General features: G+C 32.2%; 3 protein-coding genes across 3 annotated transcripts; 2 read left to right on the forward strand and 1 right to left on the reverse strand.

The window, feature by feature from the left end:
• Window positions 1-893: 893 nt before the first annotated feature.
• On the reverse strand, window positions 894-5,037 carry LOC107409570 (isopentenyl-diphosphate Delta-isomerase I). Its single transcript, XM_048468575.2, has 6 exons — window positions 4,749-5,037; window positions 3,485-3,540; window positions 3,066-3,157; window positions 2,111-2,213; window positions 1,875-2,012; window positions 894-1,384 (listed from the first exon to the last, which is right to left on the reverse strand). Exons 1-6 carry the CDS (start codon window positions 4,994-4,996, stop codon window positions 1,131-1,133), a joined length of 891 nt encoding a protein of 296 aa, XP_048324532.1. The 5' UTR covers window positions 4,997-5,037; the 3' UTR covers window positions 894-1,130.
• A 5,821-nt stretch (window positions 5,038-10,858) lies between these two features.
• LOC107412532 (uncharacterized) lies at window positions 10,859-15,076 on the forward strand. Its single transcript, XM_025070604.3, has 8 exons — window positions 10,859-11,024; window positions 11,755-11,778; window positions 12,248-12,353; window positions 12,440-12,508; window positions 12,717-13,210; window positions 13,901-14,162; window positions 14,353-14,561; window positions 14,683-15,076. The coding sequence occupies exons 1-8, from the start codon at window positions 11,020-11,022 to the stop codon at window positions 14,747-14,749; spliced, it is 1,236 nt and encodes a 411-aa protein (XP_024926372.2). The 5' UTR covers window positions 10,859-11,019; the 3' UTR covers window positions 14,750-15,076.
• Window positions 15,077-15,532: 456 nt separating this feature from the next.
• LOC107412531 (riboflavin biosynthesis protein PYRR, chloroplastic) lies at window positions 15,533-18,852 on the forward strand. The gene is made up of 9 exons (XM_016020319.4): window positions 15,533-16,152; window positions 16,244-16,378; window positions 16,510-16,609; window positions 16,761-16,886; window positions 16,963-17,276; window positions 17,441-17,560; window positions 17,822-18,067; window positions 18,152-18,277; window positions 18,456-18,852. Exons 1-9 carry the CDS (start codon window positions 15,790-15,792, stop codon window positions 18,717-18,719), a joined length of 1,794 nt encoding a protein of 597 aa, XP_015875805.3. The 5' UTR covers window positions 15,533-15,789; the 3' UTR covers window positions 18,720-18,852.
• Window positions 18,853-24,504: the final 5,652 nt, after the last annotated feature.

The following is a 24,504-nucleotide window of genomic DNA, read 5'->3' on the forward strand; positions in this document are numbered from 1 at the left end:
TTTCCATCATGTACGTATGTTACACATGGCATGAGATTTGATGCTTTGGTGGTGTGTAGTATGGCATCACCAATTGGTCATATACTTTTGTCATAACTTATGTCAGACCAACTTTATGTTTTACTACTATCACGATTTGTTATTATAATACTCTTATGACCTACCAAAATTCTTTACCCACAAAAAATTTTCCACTTTCTTTTCTGGTTTTACTTTTTACAGTATAAAAACTAACTGGTTTCTAACACTCTTGTTTTATTCATCCATCGCAACATTATAACCAATACTATAACAAAAACTCACCCAATCACAAGAACAATGGCCAAAATAAAGAGATATTATTGCTTTAAAAATTATGGTAAAATATGGATAAAATTATCCTACTTAACTAATTTGGCTCAACTAATATATGGGGTTGTGAAACCTAACTACTTACTATTTTGGTAAAAGGCTTTTAGAAAAATTTACTTTTTAAAAAATAAAAAATAAATAAAAAAGAAGATGTGAGGCAATTTATCCCTACTCAGTTTAATATAGTAAGTTTATTATCAAAACACCGATCCTTGCGCTTAGTCTGTTGGCATTGCTTATTATAGTTCCCACGTGCCAAGTCTTCAGTTCGAGTTTCATTGATCGGTGAACCCTAATTTAATATCAAAACAAGTACAAATTTAGCTCGCATTAGTAAATAAGAATAAAGATCCAACTTTAGCTCAAAATTGTATTTCTAGCCATTCGAGCACCTAACTTGTCTTCAATCATTCCCCATATTGTTCATACAGGTATAACAGACCTCAAGCCGATTCTTATAGCAAAGGTGTAACAAACCTCAAACTTCTAAGAAAAATCACTGAACACAGAGATTTTCATCCACACTAAAATAATACCGTAGAGATAAGAAGTTTCTAATGGAGTTTTTCCAATAGCAAAAAGCAAATCCTCTATTACACGTGCCAATCTTTTTTAGGATATTACTCTAAAGTTTAACAATAACCAACCCATAAAGTTTTTGGCAACAAACAAAAGTTACATAATGTCAACTTATTTGGTAGCAAGTTTATTGGAAGCAAGCCCACCACTGAGACTAGTGAGAAACTGCAGCACAAATGGATTACTGAGACTTGAATTTTTCAAGTCAACCTGTGAATGGTTTTCATGTCAGCAGCTTCCTTGAACGTCCCTTTCTCCACATGGTCCCACCACTTGAATAAGAAATTGTCCACAACTAGTCTGAACCATGGCGATAGCTTCAGGCCTTCCTCCCCAGCATCTGCCTTTCTCAACAGCTCCTTCAACTGTTCACGGTTTACGTACTTAATATCGGCTACTTCATCAGGGTTCGGATGGACATTAACATCTCGGACAATGAAGAGCAAGTAATCAACTGCAATAAGATAGGATAACAAAGGGTCAAATGACAATATAGAAGAAGATGCTTGTTAAATGCATCTTATAAAATACTAACCACAATCAATTATGTGCCAAGACCGACTCAAATAAGACCTATATTTGCATTTGAATTGAACTCTCGTACTAAGTACAACATATGAGATGGTTTGAAGCATCCCTGTTACGCGCACAGCAAACTCTCGAAACTTATGCAGCCAATACTCTTTCTTGAAATGTTTTAGTGAAAGCTTACATCTTCACATCCTTTAAACCGGATATCAATAATATCATATAAGAATCTTAAACAATGCTTTTTTGCATATCTAGTGATCCAGGGATTTCATTTTCCTATGCTGTTAGAACTAGCACTCAAAATGGTATAATAGAATCCAATAAACACGCTATAGTCCCCAAGAAAACATATAAGTATTTCAATAAAGAACACCAGAAAAATGGTCTGAAACAAATAAAGTTAGAATTATTACGTTCATGCTCTCCCCACTTGCCATCAGAAGGTGCCTTGTACAGAATCCTACCCAGTGGGGTAAACTGATCAACTGGCACATCTTCAGCAGGAATACCCAGTTCATCCAAAAGCTTCCTTTGTGCTGCATTTCTTACCCCTGGTGAGAAAGAGATGAAAAAGCAGTTAATAACTTCATGCCAATAAGCCAAGGTAAACAAGTTTCTAATCAATATGAATTTAAATAGAAATATATACCAAGAGCATCCTCATAGATGAGCTCAGATTCACGGTATAGCGGATGGCTGCAACAGGTATTTGTCCACACAAGAGGAAATGTAACTTTTGTTGCAGACCGTTGCTGTACAGGAAAACAGACAAAAAAACAAATATCATGAGATCCATTTTTATCATTGATTTTGTCTGAAATTTCACTAATGTGTAAAGTGAGGTTGGCTCAGTTAGTATATGCCCTTCATACCCAAACCCAAGAGGTTGAGGGTCCAAGACACGCCCCCCTCCCCTTTAGATTAGGTATTGTTGTAATGACAAAAAGACAATAGATTAGGTATTGTTGTGATGATTTAATATATACATATATATATATATATATATAGAAAACCAAAACAAAAGAAGAAGAAGAAGAAGAGAGAGAAATCCACTCATGTAGTTATACAACTCGCCCACCAAAACTACAAAAGTGAAGCACACTTAAGAGAAAAAGATAAACAAACAATATCCTCTCATGACCTTGTTGTCACACTTTATTTCAGTAATAAATACAACAATTATGAGTAGAACATGTGGAAATATGCATTAAACCCAATCCCATTTCAATTTCATCCTTTAGCATCCTCTGCTCTACAACATCCAACCAATTTCACATTTCAACAAAACTCCCTCTTTGAAATTCATTATTGATCAATTCATTGCAGTTCAAAATGAGTGGATTATACCACTCCCTTATCTTTCCTTGTACAGATCCAACCTTAAGAGTTTGTCTGCAGATAGTTTCCCAATGTACAATCTGGTGTCGTTCTTATGTATGATATATGTACATTTTTGCATTTCAATTGTGTAGATTCATAATGTTTTGCACATTATCTCTACTTTAATATATGTGGTATTAGCCTAAACATGTAAAGCATGCACATATTCCATCCAGCAAATTTTCTGAAGATTTGAATTCAACAAACTTGATCCATGACAATACCTGAAGGAGCAGCTCATACTTTGAGTTGAACAAAAACACGCTAAAAGCTCGATGCAGCATTCCTCCAGATTCAATCTTCTCCCACAAGTGACCTATTGTTTATAGAATCAAAAGACAAAAAGTAAACCATACACAATGGTCAAAAAAATAATAATAATAAATAACAAAACAGCAATATCAACATGTATATGAGCTTGGAAATTGAACATAGCAGAATGCGTCATAATTTCAACCCGCTAGAATATTCTATTTTTCTTCTCCCTTCTACTGGTGTTTCCAGAGGTACAAAATCCCAAAAATGAAACCCTAATCTAGAAGTAAATTGTTTTGAAGAAATTTTTTTTCCCCCTAAACATTTAAAATGCTCAATGCATAAAAAATTACAACAAACAACATTAAATACCATGGACTTCACTTACAATTGTATTTGGTTTCATGACCAACAACCTGGTCGTTCTCATCCACTAGAATGCATCTGCAGAAAGTTTGAATAAGCAAACCATCTTCAGATCTAAGCAAGACTACGACACTGATGGACAACTAAAATAGAAATATGGAGACAGAATGCTCAAACATTAAATGAATGGAAAGTTATTTTGGATGAGAATATATTGCTCTTGAGGCTAACAAACAACTGTATATATACAAGTACATAATAATAATAATAATGATAGTAATAATAATAATAATAATAAATGAAAGACGATAGGTCCGGTTCCAAGCAAAAAATATATATGAACAAGAAAAAATAGCTTCTTCATATGACGTCTGAGATCTATAAAGTCCATTTGTTCTTTTACAGTTCACCTCAGTAACAACTATATATTTCATGGTAGACGAGGTGAAGAGCTCCTTTCCAGTAATGCATTTAAAAGGATTTATTTTCACCTTAGAATTAATCATCCACCAACAAACTGAAAATGAATCCGTCCAAAGTTAACAAGCAAATAATAAGTACAAGAAAGCAGTTTGAGTGGGGAAAAAATAAAAAGGGTGTCAAATTTTAAGATGTTGTTCATCATGTATACAATGAATCATTGACCTGGCTTACCAACAACAACAAAGAAAGAGAAGCTAAGAATTCATTTTCTTCTCACTCAATTTCTCATTGACCAAACATAAAAATCGACAGGAAGGAAAAAAGGACAGTCAAAAGAAATACAATAAAAGGAAAGAAAACAATCCAGGATAACAATATCGTTGATGTTACTTCATTATGCCAGAAACATAACAAAGCACATCGAAAGAAAATAGAAAAACGTAAATAAATAAACAAATAAAATTGAAATTTAAAATAAAATGAAAAAAAAAAAGCAACGAATAAACGAACTAAAGGTTTCTTTATTTCTTTTTTCATTCCTCCTTTTTTTTTTTTTTTTTTTCTCAGGAACTAAGCAGCACAATAACATGAACAGAAGAACAACAACAACAATAGAGTCCAGTATAAAGCACCAGGCTGATAGAATAAACCAAGAAATCAATTCTGGGTTTTTCCTTATTTTCTCAACAGCTAAAGCGAGCTCAATAAAGCCAACAAAAAATTAAATAATAAATAAAAATTTCCACCATCAACCCATCAAAGAAAAACACCAAATTGAAAAAGTCAAATAATCAAACAGATTACCAAAAAAAAAAAAAAAAAGGTGAAATAAACAAAAGGGTAAGGGGCAAATCAGAACACACTCGTCTTCGAACATAAGGCGTCTCTGGACAGCGTCCATTCCAGCATCTGGGTTGTCTCCCATGGCGATTTTGGAAGCGTAAGAAGAGTGAGAAACTCTCACAGAAAGATGAGAAAATGAATTGGTGTTGTAGGAGAAGTGGGTTAGGTAGAGACACCTGCGAAGAGAAGTATATGAAGGAGAAGGAAGATGTAGTCTCGGAGCAAGTGAGAGCCTGGCACTTCTATTAAGGAGGTGGGTCAGAGACATTGGCAGATTAGGAGACTAGGACTATCCGCCATTGTTGAATAATGAAATCTAATCTATAAATATTCTATTAAATTTTTTTCCTCTTCAGAAAAATTTTTAATTGATTTTTTTTCTGTATAGGGAAAAAAAAAAAATTGTTTTTATTGTTTTTTTTTTTTTTTAATTGTGGTGAATTTTTTATGCAACCATGTGTCGCACAAGGATGCATCTCCTACCTTCTTTTTGTTTGTTCTTTTTTGGTTTTTCTGTTTTTTTTTTTTTTTTTAATGGGGGTGGGGGTTAAGCCGCTCGTTAATACAATTAACACTATATAAAAATCACATAAAAGTTACAAAATTCTGTAGATAAATAAATTTTGTAATTTAAAGAAAATACAAAATAAATTCATTAATTTTGAATATTTCTAGTGTTCGTTGTAAAATCTTGTAATTTTCAAATGATTTTTTTTTTCATAAAACATTATAGTCAAATATTTTAGCTTGAATTAGAATGAATTAAAGAAGGTTTCAATACGCCACCTAAAGCTTCATTTGAACCAAAAAAAAAAAAAAAAAAAAAAAAAAAGAGAGAAGAAATAAAAAACTGTAAATTTATTTTTCTTTTCCCAATAATTATGTATCATACAATTATATTTTGCATGATAGGAAATAACATATGCATATATTTTTTGAATATTAAGATATTAAGTATTTGAGGTAATGATAAAAAATTACATTGCATAGCATGATTTAAATCCTAACTCACAGCATTTAAACTTCGTAATGGTCTAATATGCATTAATAATTTAATTATATACTGCTGCTTTAGCGCCTAATGCTTTTACAATCGCTGACTTTTCAACTATAATATAGTATTAATCACCATTATTTCATTGGATCGAGACACTTTTAAAATTAATTTTTTGCTTGTTGATGAATTTTCAAGTATTATAACTAGTTTACTAAATCCAAAATAAATTTTTTGAAAAAATAAAAAAATTCTAAACAAAATACTTAGTACGGTAACTATTGTTCACAATATTTGATAATAAAAGGATTTGCAAAGGATGTACCACAACAGATAGGACAACATATAGGGTAGGTGGATTAAAAGCATCTGACTTTAAATTATAATGCCGAATATAGTAATTCAATTTCCAGAAGATATCTTATTTATTGCTCTATATTATTATATATATATATATATTTTTTTTTCTTATGTTTTATGAATAAGTTTTGAAAAAATATTATTTATCGGTGAATAATTATTGGTTGAATCTGCATGTTTGAGATTAATTTAAAAGAGTAGCATGCAGAGTTTATTTTTAAAAATTTAATATAAAAATAATATATTTAAATATTTCAATTAAAATTTATTATATATCTTTACAATAATAAATAAAAAAATTCATTTACACTTCTTTATTCATGGGCTGCTCTCAGTTTCAAAATAAACGCAATTTGGGTTCATGAAATTTAATAGGTAGCTTTTAATATATACTTTTTAATGGTTTTCACATTTGGCTGCGGAAAGCATGCTGAACCAAAAAATAAAAATAAATATTTGGGCATATTCACAAAAAAAAAAAAAACAATTTTAAGCACGAAATTAATAAATTATTATTGATCTTATAAATTAAAATTGCACACGTGTTACACGCTATCGTGCAATTGGTGGCATCGCTATAAAACCCACTACCAACCCAGCTTTAGATATTTTTAAAATATCGCATTTTGTTTTGTAAAAAAAAAACAAATATATATATATATATATATATTGTCGGATTTTGCAATAGATTGGGTTTGCTGGACGAAATTGACAAGAAAGTCAAAATGTTGAATTCCATGTCACCAACATTCAATATGAAAAAATTATATACATTTTTTTTTTCCTGATCCCTCCAAATGATTTATTACATTTGAAATATTTTAATAATTAAATATTATTTTATTATTAAAATTTTGTTAGAAAAAACAAAATGTAAGTCTAAAACACATCAAGTGAAATATGTATTTGACTATTAATGGGTTGATAATAGTTGACTCTTGAAGAATAAGGTTTGGTAACAATTCAATAATCTTTTTTATTACTATTTTTTTTTAAGAACAATTTTGAATATTCATGTTGAAACACCTTATAGTTGTAGTATGTAGATCCTCTATTTGTCATTTTAATAAACCACACCATCAAATTATGTATCCTAAAATACTTTATAATATTAACAGCATAAAACGAAACTCCGTAATATTGTTTTTTCTATTTTTGAAGGAGAAAAAAAGAAAAAAAAAAAGTGTGGTGAGGGAACACTTTAAGAATACGGTATGGCACTAGCATAACACAGCCCATCATCAGTTTCAACGACACAAAGCCAAAGGTCCAAAGTAATTTCATTTGGGGTTGTATAGTCCTCTCCTCTGTCAAATTTGTCATACTGGCCACTTAAAATAATTGAAGGGGTGTGCTGTGTTGTGGTTGTGCTACTACAAGACATTTTATCGAATCAAATCCACTTAACACCAAAAGTCAGAACCTGTAATTTCTTCAACCACCTAAATTAAATTCTATATTTTATATTTCAATCTTTCCTCTTCATTGTTTACAAGATTTGGTATATAAAATAGTGAGTTGCTTGGGCATTAATACATTGAACCAGTCAGTGACTAATACCATAAAATATGAAAAAAAGAAGGTCCATTTTGTTGTGTCATACTATTTATCACAGACACAAAAGACCAAAACAATTGGAAAGTGGGGGCAGTGGAGCTCACGAAACTAGACTAAATTTTTATAATTTCTTAAAAGTTGGATTTATGTTTTGATATCTATCTTATTAAAGTGTTTGCGTATGATGGAATACAACATTTTGAGACGATTAGCTAAGCTATTTTTTCATATATATATATATATATATTTTTTTTTAAAAGGTTGTTCAAGACTTTATAACATGTTGCTTATAGCTGCAAAATTTCGAATTTGGGTTAGTGAAATTTTAGAAATTTTCCAAAATGAAAATATACTATATATATATATATATATATATATCCAGCAAGAACAAGAAGAAGGAATGAGAAGTGTTAAAAAAAAAAAAAAAAAAAAAAGGAGTGTGATTTTTCCCTTTTATGCATAAAATAGAAAGAAATGAACTATTACATTGGGCTTTGGGATTTGCCTCACACAGAGGAAGTTGATTGAGAGGCTTAAAAAAGCCCAAGTGAACCCAAAACGGGCAGAGAGAGAGGCTCTGGAAAGATGCCGAGAGAGAAGAGCCCCGGCTTGAAGATTCTCTGGCTGTGGACCATTGGCACGGCCGCCGGTACTCTCTTTCTACACTTTTGCTTACGGTTCTGCAATTGTACGTATGCGTGCGCGAGTTATGTTATATATGATTCTTTGTCTTGCAGTTCTGGTTACGAGCGTGGTGAGGACGAGGATGAGAGACATGGAGGAGCTTATGAAAGCTGAGCAACAGCAGCATCTACAACAGCAGGAAACCATTCCCAATGACTCAATCCTTTTGGATTCCAACGTGATTCCAGAGGATCATTGATAGGTTTGACATCAAGCCCAGTTTTTTGATTCTGGGTTTCCCATGTTTTTTCGAAATTTGTGGTTAGATTGTGGATAAATGGATTTCGAAAAAAGTTGAACGCAATGCGTTTGATGAATGTTCTGTATGACTCTGTCAAGAACCACCTTCTTTTTTTTTCTTTTGTCTTTTTTTTTTTTTTTTTGGGATCGATTTTTGCATATTCTCTAAGTGTTCTGAGTATGATTTTATTTTAATGATGCAATTTATCTTACAGCGACGAGTTCCCTAATGGTACTTTTGCTAGATGCCACTTGGCAAAAGACCAAATTTGGCGTTCTTATTTGCTCAATTAGATTTTACAATATATTATGATGTTCTTATTTTGTTATTTTAATGCTTTCACAAATTTGAAGGGCCCTTAAACTTGCTGTGATCAAGTGATTGTGTCAAACTTTTGAGCTGACTCAATTTGCTTGGTAGAATCTGTGGATTGATCCGATTTGAAGGAAACAGTTTCAATTATCTGAAATAATTATACCTCCTGATGAGACTTTATCATCTAACATTGCTTCCATTGTCATTAGATAAGAAAAAAAGTTTCCATCATGTTGTCCCTTTCACTTCCATTTCTATTCTCTCATTCACAAATAATAGGATTTACAATGAGTTGCAATGTGTCCTGCAGCATCCTTGTTATCCTATTATTGTTCTGCCTCATTAAAACAATTGATTATGCACCTTTTCATAGACACAAAATAAAGAAAAGGAAATTAAACATCAGTTGACTACCATGAACCGCAACCTTATTGCCTAAATGGTATTAGTAGGCACTAATGAGTTATGGCTAGATACGGTGATAAAAGCATACATTTCCTTGGGAACTTTTATAATGGAAAACTTTTCTAGTATTTTTTTTTTTTCCTTTTTTTTTTTCTTTCTCATATTGCTTGATGCTTTTTATATTTCTATCAATAATTTGAACACCATGAGTACAACTTGCTCTACTTCAAAAATAAGTTCTCGCAACTTGTATCCAGCTAGATCTTTGCAGGGTTCGCAGAAAGCTTGGTTGTAATGCACAAGCCATGAGTGGGGCCAGTTTTGAATTTTGTGTTTTTTGGGCTCGTGAAACAAACTTTTAAGGGCTTTCAAGCAAAACTGAAATGGGCTTTCGTGCCCCTCTCGCCTGCTGCCACCAATTATTTGATACCAAGCTTTTTACTTGCTTTCTTCAAACTTATCTTTCATCAGCCCTTTTATGTACACGAAGCTTTTTAGATGATTGTGACCGATGATTCAAACCCATCGAAACATGAGGACGAAAGTCCACAAAAGGGTTTTTCACCCAAAAAATTGAAAAAAGTCCGCAAAAGGAAAAATGAAAAAGGGAAATTGAGGAGTAATTTCATAATTATGGTAGATTTGGAGTACTTGAAGGAAAACACATTGTTTTTTTATTTTTTTTATTATTTTTTTTAAAACACGTTGTTTTTTTTGTTTTTTTTATTATTTATTTATTTATTTGGTGTATAGGAAAAGACGTTGTTTAACTTGAAGTTTCCCGTTGAAAAATTTTCTCTTCAAGTTGGGAACTCTTGAGAATCTTTCCTTATCAAAAGCATAATGGAAAAATCTAATCAATCTAGTTTTTGCTTTATTAATGGTTAAACGTGGCAAGACGTAGAAAGTAAAATAAGCTACCTATATATTCAAGTTACAAAAACTAAAATCAAACTGAAGGAGCTAAAAATTGTCACCACCAAGTAAATAAAAAATGTCATGGTCTTTGCGCCACACGTAATCTAGGAAAAAAAAAAAAACACAGCGTGATTATATCTTGAAATATAAGGTTTTTGATATGGTGATTTATATTTGTTTTTCATACTTTCTCATGTTCAACTTTTGAAAAAAAATCAAATATTTTGGAGATTTGGGAGACCTTCTGTTCTACTATAACTACTCAAATACATATCCTATATATATATATATATATATAAGAAAAAAATTATCACCTTTAAAACAATCGATTTGCTTTTGTTGATAAATGCAAATATACGAAAAATGTAAAAAACTAAACAACACTAAACTTTGTAAAAAAATAATAAAACTATCACCTTAAATCAGTGTATAGGAAAGAAAAGAAATAATAAAAACATTGTGAACGCAAAAGGTGTAAATTTGTTGAAATGATATAATTAATATGCGTCCAAAAGGAAAAAAAAATAAAAATATATATATATATATATATAATTAAAAAAAATAAAATAAAGGTGAGGTAAACAGTAAACTAGATGAAGAAGTGCGTGTAATTACACCCGTGTATTAGAGGGCGGTTCCTTTTGTTTATTTTATTAATTTTTTTCTCTCAATAAGTAGGAGTGACCAAACCCAACCCATCAACACCGAAACTATCTCTGTTTCTTTCTTTGCCTCTTGTTGTCCCTCCAATCCCAAAGACCTTCTAATCGCACAGAGTCAGACTCACCGCTTCTCCGATCCAACTTCGTCTTGGTTTATGAGGTCTTTTCTGGATCCCTTCTTATCTCTCTACAACTCTCTGATTTCATAACCTTCGTGGGTTTCATTTATTTTTTAGGTTTTTGTTTTGGCGTCTCAGATCTGCTTATTTTCATAAGAATTCATTCAATTAAGCTATAAAGTTTTAATCTTTGTTGTTAGATGGCTGTTTGGTTTTGATTTCCTTGGTGGGTTTTGATTCTTTTTGAGTTTTTGATTGAAATTCCGTGATCTTTTGTGCCTTTTATTTATTTGTTCTTCTGAAAGTCATTTTAGCTTGATATGATTTGTGAAAAAGGTTTTATTTTTGTTATCATTTGGGATTTTTTTTCCAATCGAAAATTGACGATTAGCTGAAGAATAAACAACTATGAAGGTCTTTTCTTGATTTTTTAAATCATTGCGATCTGTGGTTGCTAGAAGTGAATATTACCACTGTTCAATTTTGGGTTTTTAATCTTGCTTCTCGACCATCTTTTCATTTATTGAGAATATATGCTTCAGTTTTATCTCAAAACTTTGAATTGTACTTGTCTCTGCTTTAACAAAAAGGTGGCTTTTGTTTTACGGATTTCATAGTTTCTGGAATCTATTCGTCAACTTGTTCATTTTTTTTACTATAGCACTTTTGGTTTGTGAATAGTCTTAGTTCAATGTTGGCTTTGGTTATTGCTTGCTCATTTATAATTTTTTTTCTTCGTTTTGACCTAAATCTTGGTTTTTGTATGTGCAGCTCGAAGGAGAGACCCACTCTCGGGTAAGTCATGTCTTTAAACATCTGGTTTACATTTTAAACTTGGAAATCCTTTTAAGTTTTATCGGCTACTTGTCACAATTATTCGGAGTACATGAAAAGAAACTAAGCATCGAGCATTATTTTTTGATGGACAAATTAAAAATAGATATTCTTAGAAATAGCATGGCTTCATGTACATAAAAGGTATATCCTAAGTGAATTGAGCTTTATGAGGTTGGAATTTCGCCTAGGTTGTTTTTCTGGTTGGAATATCATATCTGTATAGACGTAATCTTTGTGTATTTTGTGTACTTGTGTGTGTTAGGTGGGGATGGGGGAGTTACTTTTGTTACAGAACTCTCTTTGATTTAATTTATTGATTTGTTATTAAAAGTATTAGTTTTATTGTGGTTTTTGTTGTTAATTATTGCTAATGAAGTTTTTACACCAAAACTTAATTTTATTTGTTTCTATTCGTTGTTTCATATAGTGGTACGCGGATTAAGACCCGCAAACGGAATATTGCGGCGCCGCTGGACCCTGCAGCTTTTGCGGATGCAGTGGTCCAGATTTATCTGGATAATGCTGGTGATCTGGTAATTTAACTGGTGCATGAATGTTAGCATTAAGCATGGATATATAGTATCACTTGATCATATAAATAAATATTTATTATATGCAGGAACTTGTTGCCAAGAGCATTGAATCTTCAGACCTTAACTTCTCAAGATACGGTGACACCTTTTTTGAGGCAAGCTTCTAGATGTCATATCGGTTTTTAATATCTTTTGTTAGGATAAAATTATTCTGATGGGTTACCCTTTTTTTTGTTCTGTAGCATAATATCTGTGTATAATTGATTTGAGTTGAAAATTTTATGGTTCTTATACAGTTCCATTCACTTGTATATTTCACTTTCCAAATTTTGTTCAAAGATCTGCTTTGCTGTGAAACTGCAGGTTGTTTTCACAGGTGGGCGTACACAACCTGGAACAACAAAACCTGATGAGGGGGAGCGCCACCCTTACTCTATACTAGACGGTGAGCCTAAACGTGAAGTGATTTTACCATCTGTAATCTACTTACAGAAAATTTTGAGGCGGAGAGCTTTCCTCATAAAGAGTCTTGAAAATGTCATGCGAAGATTCCTTCAGTCATTGGAGTTTTTTGAAGAAAATGAAAGGAAGAAACTTGCAATTTTCACAGCACTTGCATTCTCTCAGAAGCTGTCAGGTCTTCCTCCAGAGACTGTCTTCCAGCCATTGCTCAAGGACAATCTTGTTGCCAAAGGGCTAGTTTTATCATTTATAACGGACTTCTTCAAGGAGTATCTGGTTGATAACAGCCTTGATGATTTGATTTCAATTCTGAAGCGGGGTAAAGTGGAGGACAATCTTCTGGAGTTCTTCCCATCTGCAAAGAGATCTGCTGAATCTTTCTCTGAGCATTTCAGGTCAGTCTATTTTATCTATGATAAGGAAACGTGATCATAGATAATTCCCTAAACTACATTGAATTTTATTTTATTTTCTTAGGATTGTAGAGCTGTGTTATTATATATTGAATGCTCATTTCTTCCTATATGCCTGGCTCTTGAATATTTATTCTCCTTGGTTGCATGATGTATTCAAAGTGGAAACCACCCTTAAAAACCTGTCAGAGGAGAAATATGGATGCCTTCTTGACCTTTGGAAAACTCTGTGGCCTTTTTTTTTTTTTTTTTTTGGTTTCGTTAGCATAAACTCAGTGAAGATCAGAATTATCCATATTTTAAGTGCAATACTTAACCCCTGCTTCATTGTGTTGGTTCTTAGACAAGTTTGTATTTCTGTTAGACAAAATAGCAAGGATGTAGGCCTTATTTGATCAGGTGTTTGTGGTTCTAGTGGGTGTCACATTGTCACTTTATGACTTTAGGTCGGTAATGTTTGATTGAGGTTGCTCACACAGCCCACAGGTGCCACCTGATTATAAAACTACCAAACATGTTATTTGGTGGAGTTTATCCTCTTTTTAGTCTTACTATGGAATGCTCTTATTAAAGCATTATCGAGTAAGCATGTTTTATCTGTTATGTTCAGTATTGTTTAATTGGCTTTTGATTTTGGAACTTGCACATGTTGAAAAAATGGCCAATTTTCAGTAAGGAAGGATTGCTAGCATTGGTTGAATACAATGAGAAGAAAATATTTGAGGTGAAACTTAAGGAAATGAAGTCTGCCCTGACAAGTCAGTTAACTGAGGAAGCTGATATAGCTGATGTCATAGAAACTGTGAAGCAGCGTGTTAAAGATGCAAAATTACCTGACATTGAGGTTGTGCGTATTCTGTGGGATGTCATAATGGATGCTGTTCAGTGGTCTGGAAAGAACCAGCAACAGAATGCTAATTCTGCTCTTCGCCAGGTATGTGTTAGTGGTTCTCTTGCCTAGTGCTTGTTCTTTGTGCGAATGCAACAGAGATTTGGAGCTTAGTATTTCACAGAATGTAATTATGTAAAACTTGTTTCCAAGCGCATTGAACATACAGATTTTGTGTATTTGTTTCTTTGTCCGTATTTGTGATCATATTTATATTTGGTTGCATGATGTGTAGGTGAAAACATGGGCAAAACTATTGAACGCTTTCTGCACCAGTGGGAAGCTTGAGCTGGAACTGATCTACAAAGTCCAGATGCAGTGCTATGAGGATGCTAAGCTGATGAAGCTGTTCCCTGAGATTGTGAGATCCCTCTATGATCAAGATGTGCTTGCTGAAGACACCATTCTTCATTGGTTCCGCAAAGGAACAAACCCTAAGGGCAGGTACACTATTTCTTCCTCACCATTTTCTTTTTCATCTTGTTCTGCTTCTACTTCTTTATAATTGTAAACATTCATCCGATTAAATACTAAATGAAGCAATGATTGTTTTGAAACTTTACAGGCAGACCTTTGTGAAGGCGTTGGAGCCATTTGTGAACTGGCTGGAAGAGGCTGAGGAAGAGGAATAGGCGCAGCAGACAGCAGCAGCAGCAGCAGCAGCTCTGATGATGATGTGCTTATACTTGTTATGGCCTGTTATTGTGTCCTATGATCCCCATCCCATTTTCTGAGATATTATCAAACTCATAAATTTCTCTGTCCCTCCCCTATTATAAAGAACATTTGTGTGTGCTGCTAATGATATGACAAATCACGGTTGCAATAATCAAAACATGGGTTTTTGTAATCCCTCTCTCTCTCTCTCTCTCAATTCCAATGGAAGCGAAGTGGGAGGAAACAAAGTTGCAGCTTTGTTATCCTATATATGGGTTCCACTTATTTTACTTCCTGTTCAAGATGGTGTTTTTTTTTTCTTTTTTCCCTTTTTTTGTTTGATGAATTGGTTCAGGATGGTGTTGGTAGTGAGTTCTTGTGGTTATTATACAAGTAGGAAATGCCATTAGGCGGAATTATCGTTTTTGAATCGGATTTAATAAATTAAAATGTAAAACTTGACTTTTTACAATGTTCATGCGGTAAGAAAGAAAAAAAAAAAAGGAAATTTTATGACTTTGATTACTAGTTGTGGCATGTGTCAAAAGATGTATATCGATTTTCTTTCCAAAGAAAAATATTTATTGATTTTACAGGTAATATGGTTATGGGCACATACGTATTTTCCCATTCAAGTTGGCAACAGGTTATGTTAAAAATATATACAAGAATAAGATAACATGTATTTCATTATATTGTTTAACAATGATTCAAAAATTCCTTATCGAATGTAACACAAAAAGAAATTTTTTATTTTTATATTTTAGAAAAGAAAAGAGAATGAAAAAAGCATAAACGAATTGCCAACGCAAGTCCAAAACGGAGATGGTAAAAGCCATTCTTGTCTGGACAAAAAAGATAGAAACTTTTATGCAAGTACAAGTAGAAAATAGAGATGGTAAAACCTGGTAAGTTTTTTGTCTGGAATAAAAAAGATACAAGCTTTCATTAAAGTAGAGAAAAACATAAAATCATAAAACTTTGGAAGAAAAGGAAACTGTGATTGTGAAATCGAATGGCTTATTGTGTGGGTTTGGGTTTGGGATTGGTGGCGTCCACATCTCCTGCCACCGTTCTCTGCAAATCCACTTCACAACATGACTCCTATGCCTCACATGCCGCTTACATCCGCCGAGCCGCTGAGCTCGCTGACATGTCCGCCGGCTTCACTTCCCCCCACCCTAATTTCGGCTGCCTCATCGCCACGCCTTCCGGCAGAGTCGCCGGCGAGGGCTTCCTCTATGCCCAGGGCACTAAACCGGCTGAGGTGCTCGCTGTTGAAGCTGCCGGAGATAGCTGTCTCGGCTCCACTGCTTATCTCAATATGGAGCCCGGCGATTGCCACGGCGACCATGCCGCTGTCTCTGCTCTTGTCCAGGTTCAGAAAGATTAAATTTTTATTTATTTATTTATTGAGTTCTGAATGGGAATTTGGGAGTGGGTTTTTGATGTTTTAGTGTTTGGATTAGGCAGGGATTAGGAGGGTGGTGGTGGGGATTAGGCATCCATTGAAGCATCTCAGAGGCAATGGCATTAGGGAATTGAGAAGTCAAGGATTGCAGGTCGATGTTCTTGGAGAGGACCTCAAAAGCAAAACCATTGAGGTTATTTATCTTTCTAACATTTCCACTCCGTTTCTCTTTATCTGAAAAAACAGTTTGGTTTACTGAGGTCTATGTTTTATTTTTTTGTTTGGTTATTGAGTGAGTATCATAATTTATGTATGTATTTATAGGAAGCTCGAAAATGTTGCCTGCTTGTGAATGCTCCTTTGATCTGTAGAGCTGTTTCACGAGTTCCCTTCTCTGTTCTGAAGTATGCTATGACCCTTGATGGTGAGCTTTTTGTTCAATTTGATGCCAACTTAAATTTCCTATGTTTTGGTTCTTTGATTATAAGGGTAAATATATATTATATTATGCAGTTTTTATGTAGAGAATTTTCAGTATGAACTAGTGTTTTGAATGGACTTGTTGGGGATAACAGGAAAAATTGCTGCTAGTAGTGGACATGCAGCGTGGATAAGTAGCAAAAAGTCTAGAAATCGAGTATTTGAATTGCGGGGTAGAAGTGATGCCATTGTTGTTGGAGGAAATACTGTACGGAAGGACAGTAAGTCCCATTTTTTAAACTTCTTGTTGAATTTGTGACGATGGTCAAAGGTGTTCTGATTCACTTTCTGGATTAGATCCTAGGCTAACTGCGAGACATGGAGGTGGGCATATGCCAATGCGGATTGTAATGTCGCAGACTCTTGATCTGCCTGAGGAAGCAAATCTTTGGGACATGTCTGAGGTATCTACCATTGTTGTGACACAGAGGGGTGCTAGAAGGAGCTTCCAGAAACTTCTTGCATCGAAAGGAGTTGAAGTAGTCGAGTTTGACATCTTAAATCCTAGAGATGTTATGGAGTATTTTCATGATCGTGGATATCTATCAGTTTTGTGGGAGTGTGGGGGGACATTAGCTGCTTCTGCTATTTCCTCTGGAGTAATACACAAGGTTTTTCTCATTTATTTTCTTTCGTTCTTTCATTGTTTGCCCTGTCTTCCCTTTTTCCTGGTGAATAACGCCTTTATCGTATTTACTTGTATGGGACTGATTTTTCATTAAGTATGGTTTTGCATTCATTCTGATTCCTTGTTTGATATAAAACTTTGTGGCAGGTTTTTGCATTTGTTGCTCCTAAAATTATAGGTGGCAGAAACGCACCATCTCCTGTAGGAGAACTTGGGATGGTTGAGATGTCTCAAGCCTTAGACTTAATTGATGTTTCCTACGAGCAGGTACATGATGGTCATCATTAATTCTACTTTATACTGTCCCCTATAATCTATTTTTTCAGTGAAACTGACTCCTATAATCTATGTAGTTGATTATGAGATATAAATCAGAAATTTAGGACATTGACCAATTCTAGAAAATTTCAGGAATCAGGGTTTTCCAAATTTTGCATTAGGTCTTCTGCAATACATATGTTGCTGGTTGCTCAATTTCGTCCTGCCTGCTGATATGTTTGCATCTTTGTATTGATATTTGACCTACAGATTGGACCTGACATGCTTATCAGTGGATTTCTTCAACCGGTACCTGATCTGACGCCTGTTATCCCATCAGTTGAAGAAACATATGCAATTGATCCAACTGTCACTCCATATGAATCAAGAATCATATTCTTCTACAAAACATGGGACCTTTATGGTGCTTTTTCAAACTTCTCTCCTCATCCAATTCAGATGCCTGATGACAATGGTGATTATGCCACTTGGTTGAGTGTTGAGCATTACTACCAGGTGCCTTTCTCTTCCAAATTAATTCTTTTTCCCATTCTTGATTTGTAAGAACGGCTATAAAGATATTTTTATTATGATACGTAGGCTCACAAATTTTTCGGGGTGAATGATCCTGTGGCTCAAGATTGTGTTGAAAACATAAAGTCCGCAAAAAGTCCAGAGGAGGCAGCACGAATAGGAAGGTCAATGCAGAGGAAGCACCCTGATCTGGTACTGCTCTCTGACATCCAAAGCTTTTATTAATGCATATGGATTAAATAGCTTGGAGTGGTAGGATACTAATTGGTGATTTGTGAGCATGGTCCAAACTTTGCTGATAGAAGAGCCTAAGATTGAACGTACTTTGTTTCTTCAATTTATTTTCTTTCTTTCGGTGTGTGTGATGCAGGTAAGATCCGATTGGGAAACTGTCAAGATTGATGTTATGTATAGAGCATTGAAATGCAAGTTCTCAATATACCCGCATTTGAATTCCATGTTGCTGTCAACCACCGGTTCTGTTCTTGTAGAAGCCTCACCGCATGATCTGTTCTGGGGTGGTGGCCGGGATGGAGAAGGCTTAAACTATTTAGGCCGGCTCTTGATGCAGTTGAGATCGGAGTTTCTTGGCGAGTCCTCTACGACAAGTGAAAACTCTTTCTTAGCTGTATGATATATATGCCTATGTGTGTGTGGAAATTAAAATTAGCAGTCTTAGGTAGCCAAGTTGATAATGCTGATGTATTTATTCTTTCTGTAACATTATAAAGATTAGAATTTCTGTATGACAAATCTTTTTGCGGTCATTATAGCATCTAAAGGTAGCTTTGAGTGCAAACTTTTTCTAATTTGAATTTTAAAAAGTTTGATATTACCTAAATTTGAGACCCATAATGGAGCATAAACACCAGAGATGCCCACATAAACCAAAGATCTTTAAACGCGTTGTTTGAAAATTTTGTTCGATTAGCTGAAGAAACATCTGGACCCTTTTCAATCCCATCAAAAATAATTTTATATATTTTGTCATAGAGCTATCTGATGTTGTTGACGTTGACAAGATAAATCTCATTTAAATTATATAGTTTTATAGGTATATTAAAAAAGTTTTTTAGTCATTTTAATTTAATTTTCATATTCTTTCGGTGCTTTTTGCAATTAATGGAATGTTGGCCCCCCTTAATTTACTTAATTTACTGCAATGGGAGGCTTCAAATAATTGTCCATATAACAATCCAAAATTCACATTCACAAAACAAAAGCAAATCTGAATTTTTATAAGATATTATTTGCATGAGGAAAGCTTTTCCGTGGACATGACTTTTATTATTATGAGTAATAAAATGGAGCAGAATATTTTAACAGATTATGCAACACGTCTCTGAGATAATGGATGATGATAATGATGATTTTTCATACTCGGTTTGCAAAAAGTATTTTGACTTTGAATCCAAAAACAGATAGCGTATGAAGAACAAAATCGTTCCCCAGATTTATTCGGAAAATTATCATAAAATATATTGGTTAATAATGGATTATTTTTTTAATATAATATTGATCTTCGTCAAAGATTTTAGCATGTTTCTGCATGTACTTTTAGTTAATATACATACATATATTTAAAATCAGATGAAATGTGTTACTTAGTTACCAAAGTGAACGTCGAGGGTCACAGAAACTTTTTTTGCATAACTTTTGCTGCAAGCAATAATCCTGAGTTAAATTTTATTTAAACAACATACCCAAATTGAGTGACTTAGGTCTTGCGCAACCATATATATACATATTAAACACACACACAAACACACACATAGATAACAAAAAATGTTTGATGGTGGACAACAAATGTAGCTACTAATGTGAAATCATCATTTTTGTTTAAAATTGCAGTAAAATCTTTCGATTTATTTTATTACTATGTAATATACTGAAAATATATATATATATATATACAGTTCGTCTATGGTGTGGACGGTCCTCATACGGATCACAATATTGATGACGGTTTTTTATAGTATTGGTGCAATTTTCTAAAAAACCATCGTTAATATTATAAAAAACCGTCACTAATACTGCGGTTCTCATACGGACCGTCCTCACCATAGAATTTCCATATATATATATGTATCCTGACTTTATGTAGTGTATATAAATTAGAATATTGCATCCTGATTAATTTGCACAGCAAATATCGTAATATAATATGTTAGAAACATTATTAATATTTGAACATGTATACAACATTTATTAATATTTGAACATGCATAGATTCTATTTTATATTGAAAATTTAATTTTATAAGTATTAAAGATTTTTACTATTAAATCTACATTTTTTTATTATTATAATATATTGATATAGAAAACGCTAACAAATTAGGGATCTACACAGAAGTTTTAAGACATATAGCGTACAAGTTATGGTAATGACACAGATAAGGACGAGCTGTGCTTTCACATAAAACAGGGAAAATCAGATGACGTGTCATCACGTGTGTCAACATTTTGAACAGCTAAGCTAATAGCCTAATACAGTATTTTTCTTAAGCAGCTCAGCCGACCTACCCATATATAGCTGAACGCTTCCAAAAGCATATATATATATTGATAATCAAGTTTTTCTTCTTTGTTAGTTTCTCTTTTTTTTTTTTTTTTTTTTGTTTAACTTTGTTATTTGTGCTTTGTTAATTTCTCTTACAAAACACAAACCCATATGCATTATTATAATATAGTAACAGCTAAATCAATTATTGTTTTTTTTTTTAGGGTAAAAAAGCTAAATCAATTATTTTGTTTGGAATAAAACGTGTTAAATTCCATATTTATCTTGCATAAAACATTGGGGGGGGGGGGGGGGGGGGGGGGTGTGGTGGTAATTTTGTGTATAGAGTATGTAAATTGAATATTTGCTATGACTAGAAAAAAGAGGGGAAGTTCTATGTTGTAATAATTGAATTTGAATCTCAATTTCTTCAAAGGGCCAATCATGAAGGATTTTGTTTGGAAATAGATATATATATATTTTTTAAAAATATTTTGGTTTTGCTTCAAGAAATTAATAAGATTTGGGTTGACAGGTAAGAGAAAGGAGATAAGATCGAGGAATACAGAAACTGTCCTATACATTCCCATCTTCTCTTTTCATTACTGTTCAATTCCAGATCTTGAAGATTATATTTGTTTTCCCAATAATTGTATATAAGTCAACCAAATTAATCTATTTTTCTTAAAGCTAAGTTAATAAAAAGGAAAACAAAATTTTTAATCATTATTTCAACAACATATTTAATCCGTGTGGGCCTTTTGAAAGGAGATGTGTTTTAGGCAGTTGCATGAAACAAAAAAAACGAAAAAGAAAAAAAAGAAAAATTAAGAAACGTTATGTTTCACGTGTTCAATGTCTATATCAAATTTTTTTCTTTTCGGTAAAAAAATGTTTATGTCGTTGGTGATGATTGATGGAGATTTTAGGACCACATGAAGCACAAATAAAATTAAAGATGAAGCTTTGTTAATGTGTGAATATCAATGTCAAAAAAACCATTTAAAATATCAACAGAGTGAAAATCAATGTAATGATGACATGTCTTCTTTGGTTAAATAAAAATTTATAAATAACTTTTAATCATTGAGACGTATTTATCAACTAATATGTAAAATAAACAAAAATTGTCTCATAAAGCTAACATATACCTTCCTTTGGAAAAAAAAAACAAAAAAAACAAAAAGAAACTAAAGAATAAAAAGCTCATACATATATATATATATATATATACCTTGATGATTGGTTTATATATATATATATATATATATATTTTGATGTAAATGCTTATAGTTTTCTGTATATCATATAATATTACAGCAAAAAAATAAATTGACATTGTTAACGAAATTACCCAAAAAAAAAAAAAAAAGAACAATTAATTAAGCTGCGTGGGAAATGCTTAGTCTTGTTACATAAGCAATGAAATAATTGAGAGTTACCAGCTATGTTGACCCTCATGCATCTAGCATGGCTGCTATGAAACATATAATTAATTAATTATTATAAAAGACTCACATCAAAGTTCAAACCACCCTTTCAAATTATATAATTTTTAATTTCACAAAAAATATATATTTTATATATATATATATATATATATATATATGTCCAAAGAACTAGTTAATAGAAAATTATATCCAATTAAAATCTCTAAACGTTCACATGACCTCGATCAAAATAGAAAAATAGAAGTAAGTCTAGGTTTCTTTACCTCTAAATTAAAAGGAATTTGGATACAATCAAATAGATAGAATAATAATTATTCATTGAATTATTTTCTTTGCAAATCCGTGGAACACTATGTCCCAGGCACCAAAAACAGACTATAATTTTGTAGGCAAATTAAGACTTTCAATATTATCAGAAAAAAAAAAAAAAATTAACTTCGAAGAAAATTTCCAGAGCCACCTTTGAATTTCAAAGGGTTAGACCTAAACAACTAGGCGGGACTAGGGATTAGGGTGTTGGTCAACCCAATTTCTCAATTCTAAACTGTTTTTGTTATTAAACACATTTAACTGTTAGCCATAGCTTTATCTAATGCAAAAAAGTAAAAACAGTGGATTAGTCACTTTCAATCTTTATTTTTGGTAAATAGAGTCATTCATATTGGATGGAAATCATTCATTAAATTAATTACTATGTACGATGAGAAAAGTAAAAGACAAAAAACTATACAGGAGGAGAATGTAATTTCAAACAGTGAGTAAAAGAAACCCCACCAACCTTTTGCTAGCCAGTTTTCTAAAGCAAAATTATTACCCCTTGAATTATGTAAGAGTAATAAATATTTATCAAAAAAAAAAAAGGAACAGAAATAAATAAATAAATTAGTAACATTAAAGATACTGGAATTTCTACTCAAACAAAAAAAAAAAAAAAAAAAGAAGGAGAAGATATTGGAATTTGGAATAAAATAAAATTTTCTTTTCATATTACATATAAAGTGGGTAGACAGTATTAAATGGATGATTTCTGAAAGCATTTCCAATGGAAGAAATTAGTGATGGATTACCTGCTTCGGCACTTATACAAACAGGCCTTCATTTTTGTATGTTTCAAAATATAGGTATAACCCCAACCTACTCCTTTTTTTTTTTTTTTTTTTGGATTAATGCCTACTCCATTTTTTTCTATTTGACAACCTAGCAACCTAACATGCGTTAGTTTCAGGTATTTTGGATTAATTTATTGACTCAATGTTTTTCTCAAAACAAAAGAAAAAAAGGAAAAACAGCATTAAAATTACTGATTTAATTTATCAAAATTTATTATTATTATTTTTTTTAACCAGAGCTTTTTTATTTTAAAAATTATGATTAAAATTCTAAATATGTAAGTTAAATGAGATCTCTTTTTTCTTTTTCGTTTTCTTTTTTTTGTCTTTTGAAGTTAAAAGACAAAATTGAGAGTTTTATATATATATATATATATATATATATATATGCGTACTAAAATTGAATTCTATAATTGCCAACTTCAAAGAATAACTCAAGAAGGGAAGGAAAAGAAGTTGAAGAAAATTAGACAGACCAAGTATTGTCGGTTTTGTTTTTGCTACCCAGTATGACATGGCATGAAGGGGAAGAATATTGTATATTGTATCTTATTATTATTAGTTATTATTATAGGATTGGTCTAGTTAGAGTACCGTGGGATCCGCAGCATAAGCAAATTAAAATTTAAATAATTTAAATAACTATTAAATAACTAGCCCACATATCTAGTAAGAGATGGGACCCACTGTTTTGTGGACATGATTACGTGTCATCACATGGTTTAATCTCTTCGTGAACAACATGCTCATCGATATATGAGTTGTTCTAGACTATAATATGTAAAAAGAGGAGAGATTATAATTAAATGTTTCCATATATAAATCATGAATGAAACAATAAGAGCCAAGCAAATCAATAAAAAACCATATAGTTTTTTATTCACCAAATTGATTATAATGAAACATGAAGATAGAATAGAAGAAAGAAATTTATAATTTTCAAAAGATTTTTGGTTTGGATGGACAAATTACATACCTAGCCTGAAAAAGGAAATAATATTAGAAATCCAAGTATTGAGAATTGTTATGATTGAAAAAGGAATGAATTAAGTTCAATTAGAAAAATACAAAGTAGAAATTAATAGTATTGATAACTTAAAAGCACATGTCTCTAGAATTCAGCCACTCAAAAAATCATATTTTTACATATTTATTTAAGTTTTTTTTATTTATTTTTTTTTTTTTATTTTTCCAACTTTCCCAAGCTCATATTGCTACATATATATACATATATATATATATATATATATATTTATATTTATATAATTGCATATGATGGAAAATAGAAGTTGATTTACATAGAAACATTCAAGCTAGGCTGCTAGAGTCTTAGATATGTTTTTTTTTTTTTTTTTTT

Source organism: Ziziphus jujuba, chromosome 10, assembly GCF_031755915.1.
Source record: "Ziziphus jujuba cultivar Dongzao chromosome 10, ASM3175591v1".
In the NCBI taxonomy this organism is placed as follows: domain Eukaryota; kingdom Viridiplantae; phylum Streptophyta; class Magnoliopsida; order Rosales; family Rhamnaceae; genus Ziziphus; species Ziziphus jujuba.

Excerpts from the sequence above, each read along its gene's own strand:
- LOC107409570 (XM_048468575.2), bottom strand. The coding sequence starts at position 4,996 with ATGTCTCTGACCCACCTCCTTAATAGAAGTGCCAGGCTCTCACTTGCT. Across the intron at positions 3,158-3,484 it reads TCATGAAACCAAATACAATT|GTCACTTGTGGGAGAAGATT; the intron begins GTAAGTGAAGTC and ends TATAAACAATAG. Across the intron at positions 1,385-1,874 it reads CAAGTGGGGAGAGCATGAAC|TTGATTACTTGCTCTTCATT; the intron begins GTAATAATTCTA and ends ATCTTATTGCAG.
- LOC107412532 (XM_025070604.3), top strand. Across the intron at positions 12,354-12,439 it reads TGGATAATGCTGGTGATCTG|GAACTTGTTGCCAAGAGCAT; the intron begins GTAATTTAACTG and ends TATTATATGCAG. Across the intron at positions 13,211-13,900 it reads TCTTTCTCTGAGCATTTCAG|TAAGGAAGGATTGCTAGCAT; the intron begins GTCAGTCTATTT and ends GCCAATTTTCAG.
- LOC107412531 (XM_016020319.4), top strand. The coding sequence starts at position 15,790 with ATGGCTTATTGTGTGGGTTTGGGTTTGGGATTGGTGGCGTCCACATCT. Across the intron at positions 16,153-16,243 it reads CTGTCTCTGCTCTTGTCCAG|GCAGGGATTAGGAGGGTGGT; the intron begins GTTCAGAAAGAT and ends TGTTTGGATTAG. Across the intron at positions 16,887-16,962 it reads AAATACTGTACGGAAGGACA|ATCCTAGGCTAACTGCGAGA; the intron begins GTAAGTCCCATT and ends TTTCTGGATTAG.